We start from the raw sequence: 14,500 nt of genomic DNA, 5'->3' as shown, positions 1-14,500 counted from the left end.
GACCCTCGCCAATTCGTATTTCCTTTTGCCGCGAATTAATCAGGCTATTACGTCGGCTTTCAGACGTATGACGAATCGTAATAGTGGACGGACAACACTATATTGTACTGTTATATTTCATGCGTGATTTCTTTTTTTATGTATTTTCATCCAACTGAGCGAGGACATACCTATTAGCGAAAAGATTTTAATTTTTAGTATTTGTCTATAAAAACGTGTGCAGTAAACTATAAAGTTAATAGTTATTTATGTACTTAGTAATTTTAGATCGAACTGAATTAAAAAATGATTTAGGTAACGAATCTAAATCGTAGTCTAAAGATTTGTTTCTACAGGGTAATATGTATAGATTTTACCTAATGGAAAAAAGAAGCACCTGGAAGCAGAGTATATTTAATTTATTAAATAAACTTAAAATAACAATTCATATTATAAGGTATATATATATAATAGGTTCATAAAATTTATTCAGTATCCCTCAGTATAGGAATGCCATCGAGTTTAGTAATTTGTTGCAAACGGTTGGAAGCCTGGGTACGCCAAGTATCGACGTCCGCCATATTTTCACATAGAGGATTTCCAGTGAAAACCAGATCTCTTAGAGAGGAGCACTCCTGAAAAATCAAATACCGATAAATCTAAAACAAACTAGAAATTAGAAAAGTCTTTGAAAATTTGAAAAAATAGAAACGAATGTTGAATACGGAATTTGAACCATTTTACAATATTTTTTTTAATGGATTAGGATTGGATTGCTTAATTAAAACTTTCAGTCCGAATGAACCTCCTAAAAAAGCTTTGAATTGTAACGATATGTTATATCTATTAATATGTAGAATTGTAAGTGACACCTACCTGTAACCTGTTAAATTCAACCCACTCTTTGACTGCATTATTGGACATATACAGGACCCGTAGATTCTTCATAACACCGATTCCTTTCAGCTTGTCAATCGGATTGTAACTTATCCATAATTCTTCTAACGTATCAGCCACTGTTTCCTTACGAAAATAATGGAATATTTTTAAGACAGGACACAAGAATCAGATACGTGAAACTTCAAACTATGTATAATGAAAACCAAATTTAAACGACCGTGGTAAAATAGTGAAGATCGGATCAACGTTTTCGCAACGATTTAAATTGCGTAAAAGTAGCTTAGTATGTAACTACATTACAATAAATTGTTTGTTATTAAAGCAGCTCTTACAATTCCAGCCAAGGTCTTGATATAGTTTCTTCCTAATGATAAAATCTTAAGACTTCTCATACCAGCGATGCCTGCAATTTTATCTATCATGTTGGATGACAGACTCAACTTCCTGCAATACAATTATACAAAGTAATTGTTTCCAGTATCGTCAAAGTCATATAGTAAGTACATATGTTCATATTATCGTATATGTAGTAATATTTCCAAAACGAGTAAATTTTTACAAAAACGCCTTCAACATGAAATTAGCCATGCAGATTTTTTTTACTACATACATTATACATTAATTATTATAGGTAGTCTTAGAACTAAAGTTTTAAACAAGAACCCTGGATTTTTGAACTCATAAGAAAAAGCTCTCAAAAGCTCTTACTTAAATCTTTAAGTAAGACGTGGAAGCATCTTTGTATAAAACTTACCTATGTTGTATGTGTTCTTTGGTTCTTTGATTAATATAAATAATATCGAACCGAATAATATAAAATAAAAAAGACATACTCGCACGCAACAAGAGTGGAAAGCGCGCCATCCATCTTCTCGATAGGTGGCCACTGGAACTGCAGTTCTATTACTTTGGCTTCAGCAGCCGATTCGCCGGTTTTCTTTTCCCAACGCGCGATAGCCTCTTTGCATGTTGTGGGTTTTAATGCCATCGCTTAAAGCTTTTAAAAACTTATTTGAAATAACGAAAAGGTAAACTATTAAGCGTTTATGTCAATAACTAACATGAACTGTTATATTATTGACATAAAAGCTTATCTATGGTGACGTCTGGATTTTTTTTCTTTATATATACATACAGTAGGTCTACTTAAAATCTATATTTATATTTAAATTACAAAATAAATGTTTTTTACGACTGCTCCCGAAACACGAGATCATTAATTCATCTACATTGGTACGGGAGCCAGGAACAGATTTTATGACCAAGTTCCTCTCAAGCGGTAATTAGTAAAATGCATCAAAGTATAGTATTATGAAGCCTCGTGAACGTCAGCTGGAGCTCGGTTGGGGGGAAGAGCGGTTGTAGCCTCCCGTATCAGCTGACGGTTTTTCCACCAAGATACAGCCAGCTGACCTATATATTTATCCACAGTTACATATAAGCTATCATCAGGTAAATTTTTGTTTGAGAGGAAATCACGGAAAATAAATTTTTCTTTAAATTTAACTTTCATGTTCGAGATACCAGCTGACGTATAATACACCATGTTGTAACCAGCTGATTATTTTTTTTCGTTGAGATATTGGGTTAGCTACAATTTGACAAATTTTTAGCTGAGAGGAAATGAATGAATGAATGTATTTTTTTCCTACGTGCGTGGGAGGCTACAACCGCTCACCCCCCCAACCGAGCGCCAGCTGACGTTCACGAGGCTTTATAATACTATACTCTGAGGCGTCTGACGAATTATCTCTTGAGAGGAAATAATTAACCAAATTTGCACCCGGCTCCCGTACCAATACTTCAAATTTCAATAGGTATGTTTTTATGAACGTGAGAAATTGCCAGTCAGTTGTTAGAGGTTCTTTAACCACTTAAACTCTTAGCTATGACTTGTTTTTCGTAACGAAGAGAAAGATTTTTCCGCTGTCGCAAAACTAACAATTCGCTTTACCATCTATAGCCGATATTCGTTTAAGGTTTACTACGGCAGAAACAGGCAGCAATTGTCCCGTAACAAGGTACAACTGGTTCTCAGTTGTTTCACAGAATCTATGTCTTAATTTTTTTTATTTTTTTTATTTTTTAAACCATTTATTGATAGAAAAATAAACATACATTAAGCATACAGAAGAAACACCACATAAATCGACACGATTTGATCGTGGTGCACATGCATTCTAGACGCCAAACAAATACTAGACAGATTAATATAAATTTTGCTGCATTACATTTGAAAATAACATTAACATTATGAAATTACATTGAAAAAATACATTAAGATGGCAAGTAAATTATAGGGTACTTGTGGAAAAAATTATTTGCGATCACCTACTGTGCTGGCCGAGTCTTTATAAACGTGATAATATATAGTATGATTTTAATTGACGGTTAACATTTTTACAGTTTATTTTATTTTTAATGTTATTATCTAATTTGTTGATTAAACGTGGAATTATGTATGAGCATCTTCTTTCGCCATAGCGGTTATTGGCTCTGATAGTACATAATTTATTTTGTGTTACTTTTCGTGTGCCAAGGTTGTGAGATGTAACTTTTTCAGTAAATGTTTTATTAAAAAGTTGTTCTTTTAAGAGATGTACTTCTACTTTTTCAAAAATTGGTAACACATTGCAGTGCTTAAAAAGTTTGCTTATATCGTTTTCGTATTTCTTTTTTATTCTAGTTGGGACTATTTGTTTTAAGATGCGAATTTGAAGGTTGAGTATATTTTGTAAATATGTTTTATACGTTCTGCCATAGCTACTAAGGCCGTAGGATATAATCGAATCGACTAAAGTGTTGTATAGTAATAATTTTACCTTGTATGTTAGTCTGTTCCCTATTGCATATATTTTAGCTGCGAATGCGCGGAGTTTGTCACATACGGCTTCAATTTGTTTGCCCCAGTTGAAATTATGATCTATGATTAGTAATTGTATTGTTTTCGATTTTTGACATAAAAACACTCGGCAATGAAACAAATTCAGTACTTCAGCAGATTGACGGCTATTTATTACTGAGTTCAGAAGTGTTTATGGCTCTGCAGAAATACTTCTCAGTTCTCAGCATTTTGAGCGGTGTGGTTATTTGCCCTATGCATTTTCCTTGGAAATATAACTACTGCTACTGCCATTGGTTCTGTGGCTACTGCTTTAGCCTCTTTCAAAAGCTGTAGAGAGCAGCAAGCGATGCGCATTTAGCAATTTTACTGTCTTGCCAAATTAAAATCTTATCTGGAGCGATGCAAATTTTAATCAAGTTGAATAAATTGAAATTGAAGACTGCTTTTTTAATGTCATATTCCTAGCAGTTGTTTTGATAAATGCTTTTTATTGTAGATACCAGATTTATTTCGACAAAAACCTATTTTTTTTTATCTAGCCAACTTGTTATTGAGTAGGTACCTACTACATGTCTACATTGTGGTTACTATGGGTTACATGGCTGAGCGAGGTTTGGCATATTATGTATGTACTTATATGGCTATTTTCTTCAATTCTTGAACTGCAAATTTCGTATCTGATGTCATAACCGAGCAGCTGCTAGTTTCAATAGCCCCACTTAAAGTTAAATCTACATTGAATTTGGTATACAGATTTTCAAATTTAGTTATTACCTATAGGTACCTGTTAATCGAGACTCTATACATCACCTGAACCTAATTCTATCTATTTTACTTTGTAAGAATAGCAGTCTAAGGTTTACCTCTTAGGATTTTCTCGAATATCTTAATATTTACTGTACTTCGCTTTTATACTAACAATTAATTATACATGAGTTATAGGTACACATCCTCACGGGGAATGCTATTTTCGTGAGTGTACTTTGGTATTTATCTTATTATATCATTGCTATGCTCTACGTAAATGGCGAATGCACACTGTCACTCGAATTTTTTTAAATTATTTCTTGTTCATAAAAAAAATTCAAGCAATAAGCAAGGTAAACAATAAATAGTTATATAATACATATTAGGAGCTTAATCAGTACCTAGTCTTCGCTAAGACATCGGCCTCTATCACACAACTTGTTCATATTATGCTACGACATGTCCAATATAAAAGAAAGAATTCATCCCAATTCATATCTATGCGATATATAAACCCATGCGAGGGTTGTCCCGGGTGGCCGGCGGTAATCACGTCGTGCCCTCACACCTCTGGGCTCGACCCTCGTCTTATGTACGTACTATGTTTGAATTCTAAGTGTACGTGGATTATATTTTTTTCCATCAGATTCATTGTGATTTTTGTTTCTGCGATTTTTTTCATACGCAACTTTTCTGAAGTTTTTATTTACACTAGAATGTTTTCCCGTGATGCCGTTGTGACTTGTGAATCTAGGAGGGATGGATCATTATATAAATAATAAAAATCCATAATATTATCAGTTTTATGTAAAGCCATTTATTTTTTGAGAGCTTATTTTATTCTCTTACGCTTGGGTCTTACGTCTCTTATAATCTTAAAATTGGTGCCTTTTTATAAAGAGTTGACACCCGCGGCCGCGATATGGTGCGCGTTAACTACCTAATAGGTACCTACTAACCAAGTACTAACAGTTTAGTAGTAATATCACAGATAATAATAATTATTATTCTAATTTGGAGTTTAAAAACTGGTATTATTCAAGCAATAATATTTTAAACTCATTACCTACTTACTTACCACAGAGCAAGTGATATTAGGTACTTACTACTTTCAAAAAATCATACAGTATTATATCCTTTTTTTCTTATTACATATTCTCATCGTAGTTCGTATATAATATTCAAAACTATTTTACTAAAAACTTAAGTAGGTACCTAACCCAATCTTGCACATACGTTATTTTCAAACTGCGCATGATTTTTGTTCCCGATTAATGACTCCATTCATGATATAATTCGAGGGCTTACATATTTTATGTATGGTTTTCGAAACGACAAATATTTATTCCACCCTATAGATTCTTTAAAGTAATGTTTTGTCGGCACGTGGCAGCACGTGATCCTCTTGAAGTTCACATCACATAAAACACGCGTGTAAGCTTTTAATCGATAATCCCTAACTGCTTCTTTAAATATTGTTTTGAGAAACCACTAAACTGTAAAGAGCGAAAAAAAGCAATTATTCTGGGATAAAGATATTATAATATATGCGATCGATTGTAATTTATTGTTCCTGATATTATAATTTTTTGCCCAGGTACCACGCGAGTGAAGCTGCGGTCTGCGGGCTTCAAGTTCCAACTTGTGAAATATGTTAAGTACAGCATGTAGTCATAACATACGTAGTGTATTGTGTATGAAAAATATGCTACAAAATTTAATTGTCATGAATAAAAAAATTAAAAGTAGACCGTACGTAGAGCACATGTGTAAGACTACTGCGATGATAGGAACGCAGATATCAGTGATCTGGGATGTCAAATGTCAAGCAGTTGTCAAAATTGACACATTCATGCAGTGGGTGAATTTGTAAACAAAGTGTCACAGCGTGGATATAACCTCTTTTTTAATGTTCTGAGTCGAAATTGTATACTTTATCCACATAAAATGGAAGATTTACAACTAAATATCACCACTACAAAAAAAGTATATACAAAATTAATTTGCGCTACCGTGAAGTGTCTTACCATATTATACTAACATAATGTGTTGTTTCAGAAATATAATGTTAAAGGTAGGCCAATTCAAAAGAATGTTGGTGAATATAAGTTTGTTTCTAAACCAAACTATTCGGGGAAGATAATGGCGAGAAAACGTCCACAAAATGCAATTCCTAAAAAATTTACCAACCAATACACAGACAATAATTCTGCATCAAAGTTTGAAAAACCAACTGAAGGCCCTGTTAAAAAAGGAAATAATCTGGAGACAAATTTACGTGACCTCGCTGAAAACAAAGGAAAGTTTCAAGGGAAAAATTACCAAGAAGTGACAGACGAGATGGTGATAAAACAAAAACAAAGGAGCGGAGGCTGGATATCATCACTATTTAAAAATAATCCAGACGTTCCTCGAATTGGCCAGAGAGCAGTAAAGCCTGTTGTAGAAAAAGTGTTTGCTGGAACAACATTTGCCGACTTAAATATTCATCCCCATAGCATTGCAAATCTTAAACAAAATTTGAACTTGAGTGAGTTAATGACAGTACAACAGAAAGCAATACCTATAATTTTACAAGGAAGAGATGTTTTAATCAGGTATTTATGTTAGTTGGTATTAAAATTATATCCCTTCTTTAGTTTTATATAACCCTTAAAGTGTTGAAATAGAGTTAAAAGTTGAAATGAAATAAAGTTGCACCATGGGGATAAGAGCGAGGATGTCATGCTTTAAATTATGTGATAATATATATTATATAATATATAGTAAAACTATTTTTTATTTGCTGAATGAGGACAAATTTCAAATTATCTTAATTTATAAAAGTAAACATATACATACTATTATAATTAACAGATTCAATGGATATGTTTCTTTTAGTATGTTGTACTCAATTCCAAAATCACAGAGTCCTACCTATATACACAAAAAATTCTATGTATTATTTTTTATAATAGGTCACAAACAGGTTCTGGAAAAACTTTAGCATATGCATTGCCAGTAATTGAAGGTTTACAAGCTATAAGGCCTAAAATAAATAGACATGATGGTGTCAGAGCGGTAGTTGTTGTTCCCACTAGAGAACTTGCCGTGCAAACATATGAATTATTTGTTAAGCTTACTAAGGTTTGTATATTATCTATATTAATATTTTTAAACCCAGAATACCTTTACTGCATTATATGTTTTGGTGTGTTTTTTTTATTGTAGTTCAAAGTAATTACTTAATTTGTTTTAGGTATTATTATTTATACATTTTCAAAATGACAGTGTTGCATTCAGATTTTGTCCTATAACGAAATTATTGCATGTTAGTTTAATAATGTATTTTAATGCAATTAGCTGTTTTCATTTAAGTGGCTTTTCAATTAGCAACTAAATGACACTTTGTTGTACTTGACACATTATAATTATAGATAATAACACATTGAGCCCCGAACGGCCCGATCGGTCCACAACACAATAGATTTTCTATTGTGTCTGTGATTCCGAGGCCTGAGTTATTAACCTTGTAAAAATAATAAACTAGTTCAACTCTCATTTTCACCCACAAGTTCTGTTTTCATGCTCCATTTGAAGTAAATATTACATCAAATAATGTAGCAAAACGAAAAAAAAATGTATGGATTTGTGACACATGTTTAATTATTCCATTTTCATTGGGACTTGATGTTACAATTCAGGCTTCTTGTTTGTTGAAAATGAATTATTAACCTAAGAAGAAATAATAATAAAAAATCTCAATGTGGATGTAAATAAAAATTAAAACCAACATACATGAAAGCTTTTAAATTTATACAAGGTTTAATGAATATCATAAAATTTTAGCCATTCATATGGATTGTCCCTGGACTGCTCAGTGGGGGACAAAAGAGAAAAGCTGAAAAGGCCAGGTTAAGGAAAGGCCTGAATATATTAGTAGGTACCCCAGGTCGAATAAACGATCACTTAAGGCATACTCATTCTTTAAATTTTGCTAAAACCGGGTAAGAAACTAAAATTTGGAATAAAATTTCATTGAAAAGATTTGTTTTCGTTTACAATATCTTTATGATTACTTGTTAATATTTTAGATGTTTAATATTAGATGAGGCAGATAGATTACTAGATATGGGTTATGAAAAAGATGTTGCGGCCATAGTTAAAGCTATCGAAGACCATAAAAAGAACGCTACATATGATCCTATGGCATTAGTCAAACAAAGCATTATAAGAGATCCACCAGAAAAAGACGAAACTTTAAACGACGATACAAATAAGGAGGAAACTGTTTCAAAACATCCTCTGACTGATATATTTATATCTAAAGAAAGACAAACCATTTTACTGTCGGCAACTTTAACTAAGGTAAAAAATAAGAGACAGTTGAATTTAATTTTTTATATTTAAAATTTAGTTAATATAATGTCATAATGTTTTAGTTAATATAATGTCATGTGTTTAGGCCGTTGAAAACTTGGCTGGAATAACAATGAAAGAACCAGTTTTTGTCGACACTTCGGATGGAAAAGCACTTGTAGCTGATTCACTTAAACCAACTAATGAACTAAAAGATACAAAAATTAATGAGCAAATTGCGAATGACAAAAAGAAAAAACCAGCCCCAGCCATCATTGAAGAAAGTAAACAAGATAATAACGAATCAGCTACGAAGAAGGAAGATACGACAGTCAAAAGTAGAGGAGGCATGTTTTGACTATTATACGTATTAGAGTTGAGTATCTTAAATTATTATGTTAATCTTATATAAAAATTGCTTTTTCTATAGGTCTTAAAGCGTTTAATGGTGCCAATCATCCTGATATATTTAAGAAAGATGAATCTAAGGGTGAAAGTAACGAAAAACAAACTAATATGAGCAATGACAAAGATAATGACAGCGACAGTGACTCTGATTACGAGTACTTTAAAGTACAAAAAGAAATCAACACTAAGAATAATGTTGAAGAAGTAAAAGAGGAGGAAGATGAAAAAGAAGAAATACCGGAGCCACAGATTAGTATGTTTGAAAATGCTCTTAAAACAGCTATTGTTGAAGATGAACTTGTTCTACCGGCGACGGTTAACCAAACCTTCCTTGTCGTGCCTATGAAGTTGAGACTTGTCTCTTTATGCTCTCTTATCGTAGAACATTGCATACTGAATAAAAAAGGCGGGAAAATGATTGTGTTCATGGCAACATTGGAGATGGTTGACTATTTTTCCGAATTAATAGAAACCGTCTTAACTGGTAAAGACGTAAAAAAACGTAAACAAAAGAAACTTAAAAATGATATCAAAGCTAAAAAGAGGAAAACTGAAGGTGACGAGGAGGATGAAAAGGTAAATAAAGTGAAAATATTTCCGCAGGTGAAATGAGTTTAAAAAAAAATTGTGTTTTATTCCATCTCACCCAATTTTTTTTAAGGAATCGTCAGAAGATTCAGGTTCTGAATTCGAAATAGACTACGAAGCTCCATCCGAAGGAGGTCTCATGCAGATGGATGTGGATGTGTTCAGCTTGCACGGTTCTATGCCGCATGAGCAACGGATGGAGGTCTTCAAGCAATTCCGTACTGCGAGAAGAGGAGTGCTGTTCTGTACGGTAAGTTAGATTAAAAAAAAGAACGTGTGAACGTGCCGAGCACACGTGTCAGAAGTGAAACTTCTTTAGCAAGATTCAAAGGTAACAAAATCGTCGCCTTACTTTATGACGTGACGGTATTACTTTGACCCGATCTTGAAATTTTACTTTCAGCGCGCCTAAAGAAGTTTCTCTTAAAAAAAGAATAATAAAAGGACTAACTAATAGTTGAAACTTAATCCACTTATAATAAAATCTGTCCAGTTATGATTTGTGCTAATTGATGTTTAAATTTCGTGCGTAAATGTGTAAAAAATATAATAAATTATAAAAGATAAAACCCAAATTAATTGATAAAGTTTCATATTTTTGTACGTTAAAAAATGATGCAGTTTTTCACAATATAGATAATTGTTGTTACACTACATTTATTTTTATTAATTCACATATTTAAATAATTTCTATAGAATATTATGTGCTTATTTTAAATTAGTTCGTTGATAACTGCGTTTTATATGAAGAAAGAAATCTGAGGAAAACGTAAAATTTCTCAATTTGACGGCTATTATAAAGTAATTTGCATAGTACAATATGAGTTTTACAATTTGGTACTTGAGAATAAAGAAAAAATTGTTATAAAAAATGATATCTCTCCAATCTCGATCACAGCAGGGTGCTACTACCGCCTGGTTTCCTATTACACCGTATAAAGCTTATAATTTATATTGAGTGGCCTTTATGGATTAATTATCGTTGGTATTCTTAATTTTAATGTTTTATGAAAATATTACAGTACTCTTGTGTATAATATGCACACGTATACATATCTGCAAAAAGTTTAACACGTGATTTCACGTGAATACATTGTATCGACTTATAAATGTTTGTAATTCAAAATTATGTTTCAATGAAATTTTTTTTATTTCTGATCGATATGTTAGTTATATGATGCAATTGGTTGATATTAAAAGTATTTTTTATTGGATTCTATTGGGTCAAAAGAGTAATGCTTAGTTACCATATTAATTGTCGTAAAATTTAAAATATGTACATAAATTATAACTAAATTATACATTATTATTTCAAATATAGTTCTTGCTAGAAATCTTACTCTGATCTTTCGATGAATTTATTGAAATCTCGAACGCAAAAACGTATTCACGATGAGATTTTAATTTATTCCTCATAATTCCAAAGGGCATTGCAATTTTATTTCTCTCACTTAGGATGTAGCAGCAAGAGGAATAGATGTCCCACGCGTGGATCTTGTATTGCAATACTGCGCCCCCGCCTCGGCTACGGACTACGTGCACAGGTGGGTGACATGCTATTTACAATGATGAAAAACGTGTCACTATTTGTATTTTTTTATATCATACAATTGACAATAATTTTCAAACGCTTTTCGAAATGATAACATTTAAAAATTGAATATTTTGCCTTAAAAATATGAGTGAAAATTCAGTGAAAATTCATTATATTTTAATCAATAGGGTCGGACGTACAGGCCGAGCAGCTCAAGTTGGCGCTGCCGTTATGTTCCTGCTGCCGAGTGAAACTGAGTTTGTTAGGCATTTGGAACAAAAGAGGATCAGGTTCGTATTTAATTATGTGCTTATATCCTAATCAAATAATAAAGTTCTAGCAGTTTCTGAGATTGAATCATTCCTTCATCCCATTTCTGATATTATATTTCATTATTTTGACGTTAAATCTCCGCCATTTTGGTGACGGTTAAAAAAGTAATAACAATTAGGATGTCGAAGTTTCTAATGAAGTAAACAAATTAACTTTATCATACGCTGTGTTTTGATAATCTTATAAAGTTTGATAACAATCGGTCACATAAATAAAGCTAAAAATGTTTTAATAAGGTTGCGCCAATCGGACGAGTCGAAGGTTCTAGAAGCTTTACGGACTGTTGCGCCAAGCGCGGCGAGCATACAACGCGCGGCCATTGCGGTACAGGCGAAGCTTGAGCATACCGCACATTCGTCTAAGGATTGGCTGGCACGGGCTAGCAGGGGTGAGTATTGTGCAATAAGGTTGCGTTAGTAGGAGGAGTGGGAAGGTTCTAGAAGCGCCGAACTCAGCGTGCGTGCAGCCATCGAGATGCAGGCGAAGCTGAAGCATAACGCGCACTCGTTAATTATATTTTATTAACTTTTATTTATTTATATTAACTTTAAAAGCATAGGGTTGAAGTGTTTATTACAAATTATATTTAACTATTTAAATAAAAAAAATGGATACATAATATTATCCTCATGTAGGTAATCATAATCCAAGATCCTGAACTGTTTTTGTATACGGAATATAATTTTTTTATTTATTTAAATTTCAAATGTCTTCATTATACTAATGTAATTAATATTGTAATATATAAATGTTACAAACTGTAGGATCTTGTTGAATCTTAAACAGTAACGCAGGTCCGTTTCCACGCAAAATTTTCCTCAACATTATTGTTTTTATTCCATGTTTATATACATTTTTATTTCAAGTGTACATTCAAAGAGCTCAAGAAACAGAATACTCATAAAAACTTATTACTAATTAGTTTTAATACAAAATATTATGGTGTTTTGAAACTTTATTAATTATAGAACTGGATGCGTTTCTATTCCGCCTATCCTCACGACATAAGGCCCTATCTAGACGCAAAGCACTTACATCTAGAGCCCACGGTAAAAGCCTTCGCCCTCCGCGAGACAATTGCAGCTTTTGGCAATTTGTATAATAAATATAGGTACTATTTCCATCCATAGCGTTCACATCCTGGGTGCGTTTCTACTCGGGCTATCCCCGCGAAGTAAGGCCCTATCTAGACGCAAGGCACTTGCATTTAGGGCACGCGGCAAAAGCTTTCGCTCTACGCGAGACTCCGGCGGCCCTTGCGAAACGTGCGAGGTCTGATCCTAAGCTAATGAGGGAAAAACCTATGAATAGATTGACTGTGAAGGATGAGGAACAGAAGAAGAGACCTGGGTATGTTGTGTTTGTGTATTTTGAAGAGGAATTATTGTTAATAATTTTATTCGTATTATGGTTCGGAAACAGATTTAGAACTCAGCCACATAATTGATTGATTAGTAAGGTCAAGCATTCAGTCAGCAACGATAGCTATTTTGACAGTTATAAAGCCACTACTTTAATAGATATTCTATATCGGACATTTTTCCTTTTTTGAGCTTTTTCAATTTATAGATTAGGTATAGATACAAATTGGTGATTGTACTATGATGATTTTAATCCAATAAGAGCCGATTTTTCAATCCTTGGTTCAAAAATCCATCCAATAAAGTATTACACGATAATATTAAAAAGTCACCTGTAAACTGTCAATTGCGGGCAATAAGAATACATTTTTGAAATGGTAGTTTAATATGTACGTTATTCGATGAATAAGTTTGAACCAAGGATTGAAAAATCAGCCCTTATTCAATTGTATTTTATTCATTCGTCATATAAGAACCTTATAAAATTGTTATTAAATACATAACAGTATACATAATACATATATATACAATTATACAGTTATATATACAGTTCTAGTTGGTTAATGTGATTAAATACCTTACAGATTCCCTAAAATGAAGCCGGGCGCTTTCGCAAACAGAATAGCCAATAAACAGAGTTCGATGCACACAGCTAGCGAGTTTGACAGTGGATTGCCGCCCGTCGATACTTACACTAAGAAGAGGAAAAATAAGTAATGTGTATGGATTAGTAGAATGAACTTGTTTAATAAGAGACTAATGTACAATGTGAATTGTAAATATACTTTTTTATAAATATGTATATTCTTTTATTTCTACCTCGCCTTTTATGAGAATTTAAATACTATATACATAAGTATATGCAACTTAGTTACGTACCTTTTTTTTGTTGTAAGTATAGTCTAAAACTCCCTGGTTTTCAATTTATCTGACTATATTATGCACATGCTGTTGTTATATATAAGATAAAAATGAAATTAATACACTAGAATTAGTCACTTAGGTTGGTACTTATAAGGAAATATTTGATATAAAACCGCTTTTTTGCTGTATTCGATTGTTCAAAACCTGGATACACACATTGAATTATCTAACATAATCTTTATGCTTCGACGTGTTACATAATTATTATGATTAACGAGATTAAATACGAATGTAACTTCGGCGGATATGCTTTCACCGCCAAACTTGGCAGCTAATCGTTTTCAAATTTAGCGAGATAATATAGATTATTGCATAAAATAGACAGGCTATATGAGAGAAAGTGAAGACAGGACGTCAAAGTGTTATGAAAATGCGAACAAAGTCATGGGAGTTAGTTAAAAATAAATGTACTTCTATAATTGGAAAATGGACCTCCGAAATTGTAATCGAGCGCGGAGTCGTCAGCCGCGTAATGGAAGCGGAGCCGATGGCTACCGTTTTCATTTCTGATTCACGGATGACTCGAATGAAAAATGACTTTAA

At 32.8% G+C, this 14,500-nt stretch overlaps 2 protein-coding genes across 2 annotated transcripts; one reads left to right on the top strand and one right to left on the bottom strand.

Annotated features, from left to right (window-relative positions):
• Positions 1 to 464: 464 nt before the first annotated feature.
• Positions 465 to 1,867, bottom strand: LOC149489564 (dynein axonemal light chain 1-like). Its single transcript, XM_089714956.1, has 4 exons — positions 1,713 to 1,867; positions 1,212 to 1,323; positions 856 to 1,002; positions 465 to 614 (listed from the first exon to the last, which is right to left on the bottom strand). The coding sequence occupies exons 1-4, from the start codon at positions 1,865 to 1,867 to the stop codon at positions 465 to 467; spliced, it is 564 nt and encodes a 187-aa protein (XP_089571082.1).
• A 4,458-nt stretch (positions 1,868 to 6,325) lies between these two features.
• LOC149489563 (ATP-dependent DNA helicase DDX31) lies at positions 6,326 to 13,829 on the top strand. Its single transcript, XM_089714187.1, has 13 exons — positions 6,326 to 6,457; positions 6,530 to 7,068; positions 7,429 to 7,597; positions 8,300 to 8,457; positions 8,545 to 8,818; positions 8,916 to 9,156; positions 9,240 to 9,793; positions 9,879 to 10,055; positions 11,261 to 11,349; positions 11,528 to 11,629; positions 11,909 to 12,060; positions 12,803 to 13,022; positions 13,618 to 13,829. Exons 1-13 carry the CDS (start codon positions 6,419 to 6,421, stop codon positions 13,748 to 13,750), a joined length of 2,847 nt encoding a protein of 948 aa, XP_089570313.1. The 5' UTR covers positions 6,326 to 6,418; the 3' UTR covers positions 13,751 to 13,829.
• Positions 13,830 to 14,500: the final 671 nt, after the last annotated feature.

Source organism: Colias philodice, chromosome 3 (assembly GCF_061535455.1).
Source record: "Colias philodice isolate Cphi_HAF_F1 chromosome 3, ilColPhil1 Martin Lab GWU primary, whole genome shotgun sequence".
NCBI lineage: Eukaryota > Metazoa > Arthropoda > Insecta > Lepidoptera > Pieridae > Colias > Colias philodice.
The sequence above is the reverse complement of the archived record's forward strand: the minus strand, read 5'-3'. Positions and strand labels throughout refer to the sequence as shown.